We start from the raw sequence: 6,918 nt of genomic DNA, 5'->3' as shown, positions 1-6,918 counted from the left end.
GTCCCCTGGCACCTTTGTTCTGCTCCCAAGAACAGGGAGGGGGAATTGTTGGTGACAAAGTACATCATCATTATGGACAAACGTGCTGATAACAGTGCTCATTTTATAACATTTGATTAGGGTTTAGTGGTCACATAGCTTAATATTAATATTTGACTATTTAAGCAGCTCACCCCAGTGCAGCTTGGCCAGAGAAGTAGTCACCATGGCTGAGTTTGGAGATTTTATAAATGCTGTGGGGGATTTTGGGCTGTATCAGCAACTCCTGGTCCTACTCCTCTGCCTCCCTCAATTTCTTACTGCTTTCCACATGATTGGCCAAGTGTTCATAGTTGTGGATGTGCCTCACCACTGTGACACCAGCTGGATCCGGGCCATTGGGCCCAACCTGACAGAAGAAGAGCAGCTGAACCTCACCCTGCCCCGGGATGCGGATGGGGAGTATGAGCAGTGCTCCAGGTACTCACCAGTGGACTGGGACCTGGGCTCCATCATGGAATACGGCCTGAACGCCACGGAGAAATGCATTGATGGCTGGGTGTACCCCTCAGCACAGCCACCGTCCCTGCTGACTGAGGTCTGTAACCACTTTTTGACAGGATGGGCATGTGGAAGGGAAGGGATGGACATATCCTGGCTTCTGGTTTGGTAAGGCAGCGCCAGCTGTGGTGCAGTCAGGCTGAGATTTACACGAGACACTGTGAGATCTTGCTTCCACCACACAGATCACAGCTGTAATCCTTGGGAGGTTGGTGCAGGAATCACAGACTCACAGAATGTTTTAGGTTGGAAGAGACCTCCAAGATCATCCAGTCCAACCTTTGAGCAACACCATAAGCTAACTGCTAAACCATGTCCTTAAGGACCAGGTCCAAAAGCCTTTTGACCTCCAGTAATGGTGACTTCACCACTGCCATGGGCCATCCCAGTGCCCAGGGATGAAAAATGTTTCCTGACATCTCTCAATGAAAAAATGTTTCCTGACATCTGGCCTAAACCTCCCCTGGCAAAGCTTTCATCCATTTCCTCTGGTCCTATCACAGTCCTTAGACTAAGGAGAAGAGGCTGTTTCCCTGCTCACTCCAACCTCCCTTGAGGAATTTGCAGAGAGTGATAAAGACCATGACTCAAGGGCTTGCCAGGTGGGATGGGGCTTTGAGAGGATGTCTCTGCCCATGGGAGGGGGTTGAAAGTAAATGTTCCTTAGGGTCCCTTCCAACCCAAACCACTCTGTGATTCTATGATTCTATCTTCTGGTGCCTCCAGAGGCTTTCAAGGATGGAACAAGACATACCATGTGCCATGCAGATGAGCAAAGTCTCTGTCTGTCATCATCCTGAAGCCCAAAAAAGACCAAGCAAAACTGTTTAGAGACAGAGGTTTGAGCCTTTAAACAGCAAAGGTATTTATTTTCGGATCCGGGGAACTTCCAGCTCACGCTGGACAAAGAGCTCCAAGGGTTAAGGGAAAAGGGTTAGGGTATTTATACAGTAAAAGGGGAGGTGACATACATATTCATAAGTTTGCAACATATAATTATAATATTCATGACAGGAGGAGCCTGGGTGGAGTCTGGGAGGAGCCTGGGCAGAGATGTCAGGGGGGGGTCTTTGGATGAAGTAAGAAATCTTTATCTCTCCTGTTTTCGATGACTTCAACCTCTTAATTGGACCCTTGCGATAATTTCTCCCTTATCTGCTGGTTGTGGCTGCCTCATCCTGTCTCCGTGCAGGTGTTCACACTCCCCTAGTGCCTAGCTGGCACCTAAATGGCCTTGGCAGTGCCTTGTTTCAAGAACAAGACTTACACTTTTAATTATCTCCAAGACAGAACTTAATCCTGTTAGGGTCTTGTATTGGTTACATTGTTCTACTGGAAAATGCCATGTCTCAGCTGCTTGTTCACTTGTTTCTCAGTTTAACCCTGAATTTTACTGGTTATGAATACAAATTCATTAACATATATTACAAGTTTTATTCTACATAAAGGTAAATTCACACAAAACAGCTTGGCCTGATCTCCTCTCCTTTACAGGAGTTAGTCCTGTCAGGATCTTTCTCTTTTTCAATCCCCAACTTGTCTCTCTGGATCTCTGAAGCTCCCTCCCTTCCTCCTCCCTCCTTCCCTCACTCACACTTCCAGAACCTTCTTTCCAGTACCTTTCTCTGAGCTGAACCAGAGGAGGAAATCCAGGCTCTGGCATTGCAAAGGCTTTTTAGGGCACTGGAGCACTCTGTCCATTTCACAACCACCTTCCTTGGACGCTCCTCAGCAGCTGCTTCATCCCTTCCCACTCCAACCTCAGTCCTCCTGTACCAGAGAAAACACTGCTCTCCTGCCCTCCTCCTCCCACCCTCTCCTGCCTTTGCAGACAGAGAAACAACTCCCAGGACTCGTATCCCAGGTCCCACATAAGGAAAGCTTTCCAACCAAGAGTCTCCCTCAGGGATGCTTGGGCTGGAGGAGAATGCTGCAGGTCCCAGTTGCTCTGAAGATGTGCAACACGATGAGAGGCAGGCTGAGCACTTTGTACACCTGCCCAACCTCTGGCTGGTGTCCTGTGTGCACACCATGGAGAATCATGTTTTAGGGGTGGGATCTCTGCTCCTAGGGGGTGAAGAAAGAATCAGGCACCTGGGCCCACATGGACCATAAAGGCTGCCCCTCCTCAGAAAGCAGCTGAGCCTGTGAGAACAAAAGCAGCTGTGTTTCCTTCCTCCAGTTGACCTGGTATGTGACAAGAAGGACCTGACTGACATCTCCCAGGCTGTCTACATGATGGGGCTTCTCCTAGGAGCTCTAACCTTTGGCCACTAAGTGACAGTGAGGAAACACAGCCACCTTCCCAGAGCTATTGCCCAGCACCCAGGGACAGCCCAGCTGAGAGTTCAGGATGTCCATGCATGGACCATGAACATGGATCATGACACAATCCCTCCCCATGGAACATGGATCATGAACAATCCCTCCACAGGACTCAATCCCCTTGCCTGAGCAAGGGTTGGGCCATTGGACTTGTCGTAGGTGTCTGAGGGTTGGAAGAGAGGGAAGCAGATACAGTCTTATGGTAAGAGTCCTTTAGAATCACAGGTCTAACCCCAACCTGGTCTCAGCTACCCAAAGGTGTCTCCAAGAATCCCAGAAAACTTATAGCTGAGCACGGGGACCTTGTGTACTCCCTCCTTCCTGTGGCTCTGCTTACTTCATGATGACTCAGATCTTTCTGGAGATGTTGCCACAACAGGGAACATGGGCGGAGAAGGGCTCACAGGTTGCCTCACAGGAATACCAGCACTACATCCCATTTCAGTCTGGTCTCACTGGACTCAAGACAAGGGACATGGGGGCCCTTCAAGGGCTGTGTCCTTTCAGAGCATCTCCTTTTGCCTTTGCTAACAAGCACCATGGGTCACAGGTGGAGATTCTGCATTTCCTGCCAGGAGGCAGCGCTTTTCTTCACAGGGGTGCGCAAGTCTCCTTCTGGTGTGAATCATTGCCAATTCACTTTGTCCTCCACCTGGGCTACTCCCCATTCCCATCCCATGAAGTCACTCAAGATAATGACTGTATCTTCCCTCATCCTCCACAGGATAGGCCGTCGGCCAATGTATCTGCTCTCCATCCTTCTCCAGCCTTGTTTGGTGTAGGAATTGCCTTTGTGCCCCACTTCTATGTCTACATGGCCTTCAGATGTGTCGTGGGGATTGGGGTGTCAGGAAACACTGATTATTACCTTGGCCTTGGTGTGAGTAGGGTGTCCTTGACCTGAGGCAGGACCCCAGAAAACCCTGTGACAAAGGACAGGGCTGCACATTTGAAAAACCTTTTGCTGTTCTTCCCAGCTACAGAGTGGGTTGGTGTCTCCTTCCGTCCCAAGGCTGTGATAATTACTTCACTGCTGTTCTGCCATGGGGCAGATGATTTTGGCTGGATTGAGCTATGGCATTCGCCACTGGAGGCTGCTGCAGATTGCAGGATCTGCTCCCATGTTTGCCCTTTTCTTCTACATCTGGTAAGCAGGAGCAGGGCAGGGAGATGGCAGCAGTGGGTGGTGGGGATGGCAGGGAGGGAGGCAACAGCTCAGGAGCAGGCTGGGTCTTCCTTATCATAGTGCAGATGCTGGAAGAGCTTCTGCAGAGCTCAGCACAGCTCCCTGGGGTACTGGAACCCTGAGAGCTGCAGTTGTTTTGCTTCAGGTCTTCCAAGTGGCTTGGGGGGCCTGAAGGTTAGAGTATTTGACCCCCTCCATCACCTTGTGATGCCCACTGCTTGCTGGCATGGCCACAAGGAGCTGGGCTGTGGGGAAGCTCAGCAGGTCACTGCACCACCTCCTGATTTCATCTCCTTGCAGGGTGCTGCCAGGAATTCCACCTCGCTGGCTGGTCAGCAAAGGCAGAATAGAAGAAGCTAAGAAGGTCCTACAGAAGGCAGCATCCACCAACAAGCACACCATCCCACCAGAACTCCTGGAGCAGGTACCTGTCACGGCAGGGAAGTGCTTGCTGTCTGCAGAGCCCTTCCTTGCCTGTTGGCTTTGCAGCAAGCCCCTGGAGCTGAGCTCACTGACAAACATCTTCCCATGCCCACTGGGAGGATTTTGGGGATGGACTGCAAGAGCTGGCCAGGGGCTTCCTTTGCCTGCTTTGACTCTTTTGACTTTCTCCATTTTGTAGTTGAAGCCTGAGGCACAGATCAAGTCTGGAAGTATTCTGGATCTCTTTCGGGAAGAAGCACCTCCTGAAGGTGACTTTGATCATGTCCTGTGCCTGTAAGACACTCCCTTCTTCACCTCTTTCCAACTTATATCAAAGTCAAGAGGAAGCTGAGGGTTGGCAAGGGACTGTAAATTCACTTCATGTGATTTTGGGGGTCATTTTACACCTGTCCATTCATCTGCTGCTTTTCTGTGTTCCCATACTGGTCCAGATCTCTACTTTGTCTGAGTGTGGGGAGATGTTGATTATTTAAGATGATGTGGCCTTTTTTGAGAAATGCTGGAGAAATTTCAGCTTTTGGCAATCCCTGGGCCTTGGGGTAGTTTTGTGCCCCCTGAAAGTCCTGGGTGCTAAGTTTTGCCAAAATATATCAGTTTCTCTACTGCTTTAACTGTCCCCCAGATTTGTCACAGATGGTGACTCAAAGAAATACAGAGGTTGATGGAGTTTAAAATGAGATGCCTGTGGTCTAACCCACCCTGATTTTTTAAGACAATCCCCTGAAAAACATCATCTGCTTACATGTTCTGTTCCACTTCCTTGAATTTCAGGTTTGCAGACAGCCTTGTCTACTATGGGTGAGTCTGAATGTGACAGGTTTTGGGCTGAACATCTACCTGACCCAGCTTGCCTTTGGGGCTGTGGAGTTACTAGGTCGAATTTCCTGCATTTACCTGCTACAGTGGTTTGGGAGGAAGAAAATCCAGTCCCTTCTGCTGCTGCTCTCTGGCCTGTTATGTCTCATCATCACTTGCATCCCTGAAGGTGAACAACCTCTTCTCAACCCAGGAGCACAGCCAGGCAGAGCTCCAGCTAGCTCTATCCTGGCTCAGACCCATCCTCCCAGCTTTGCTGACCACAGACCACATTTATACCTTTTAGAGCTGTTCTGGGTCCTTCCACATCTCCTGGCCCTAGGCAGGCAGTTCCCATTGCATATTATAGCAACTCCACCCTCCAGGCACCATCACCTCCACCCACTAGAGCCACCACCACCTCCTTTCAGAAAGGTGTAGCAGAAGAGGGGGTTTTGAAGCCACCATGTCTCCCTTCTGGAGATGAACAGGAGGAGATAATGTCCACTCCTTATCTGTTCCTACCTACACATTGCCATGGGCCAAACCTCACCCCTGCTGCTGTGCTAGTGTTGTGAGTAAGGCTGAAGGGAAGAGAGTGGCTGCATGATGCTTCCAAGCTCATGGACTTGAGGTTCCCAACCGAGGTTTCCCTGAGGATCTGCAGTGGCTCACTCCAGTTGCTAATTTAGGAAATGCCCAAGGCCTTGAGAGAAATCTTGCTTCTCTTTACCAGTTGTCCAGGGGGTATTTTCCAGGCAATGATATTCTGGGAATGATTTCCAGTGGGTCAGGCAGTAGATTTCCTTTGTAAGTCCATCAGAAAAGACTGTCCCAAGAAATGCCACTGCAGTGACCTTTGGTCACAACTAAACCTTTTCAATGGAGGTCACAGCAGCAGCCTCTTTACCTCCTTCCCCAGACCAAGCTGTGGTGATCACCATCTTGGCCACCACTGGCAAGTTCACATCCACAGTCGCCTTCTCCACCTCCTATGTCTACACCGCAGAGCTCTTCCCCACGGTCATCAGGTAAGGTCTCTCCACTCATCCCTGTCACTTTCCTGGTGGCAGTGGTGGGGTAGGAGCCTGCTTGTCCCATGGTGGTCCCCACACCTCCTCACCACCCTTGCTCCCCAGGCAGACGGTGCAGGGCTGTGCTCCATGGCAGCACGGGTGTCGGGGATCTTGGCCCCCTTGCTCCTTCTCCTGGGCCAGTACCACCGGGCCATCCCCATGGCCATCTTCGGGGTGCCACTGTGGTGATTGGGCTCCTCTGCTTCCTGCTGCCTGAGACCCAAGGCACCGAGCTGGCAGACAACGTGGGAACAGCCACTCCCCAGCTGAGGTGGGTACCTGGAGCTCTGAGTTCAAAGAAAAAAAAAAAAAAAAAAAAAAAAGAAACAAAAATTGAAAGTAGCAGATCTAAAGAAAAGAGAAAAATATTTCAGAAACAGGACAGAAACACTATCAGCTCTTCTTTCCTTTTGTCTTCAGCAACAAGACAGTGTTCAAGGCAGACAATGGAGCAGGCTTGGAGAGGAAGAGCTAAGATGCTTGGAGAGCAACTGATGAATGGACAGGGATATCCTAACAACTCAGTCTGATCCAGTCCTTCTTGAAGCAGAC

The 6,918-nt window shown here is 50.1% G+C and overlaps 1 protein-coding gene across 1 annotated transcript; it reads left to right on the top strand.

Moving 5' to 3' along the window:
- The first annotated feature begins 205 nt into the window (after positions 1-205).
- Positions 206-6,918, top strand: LOC103536096 (solute carrier family 22 member 13). The gene is given in 14 exon segments (XM_030446081.1): positions 206-581; positions 2,723-2,817; positions 3,558-3,630; positions 3,633-3,743; positions 3,843-3,892; positions 3,894-4,012; positions 4,352-4,475; positions 4,674-4,724; positions 4,726-4,768; positions 5,266-5,292; positions 5,295-5,480; positions 6,213-6,321; positions 6,434-6,637; positions 6,787-6,918. Coding segments are annotated over 14 exon segments (1,623 nt in total). The 3' UTR covers positions 6,842-6,918.

This window comes from Calypte anna, chromosome 2 (genome assembly GCF_003957555.1).
Source record: "Calypte anna isolate BGI_N300 chromosome 2, bCalAnn1_v1.p, whole genome shotgun sequence".
NCBI classification, from domain to species: Eukaryota; Metazoa; Chordata; class Aves; order Apodiformes; family Trochilidae; genus Calypte; species Calypte anna.
The sequence above is the reverse complement of the archived record's forward strand: the minus strand, read 5'-3'. Positions and strand labels throughout refer to the sequence as shown.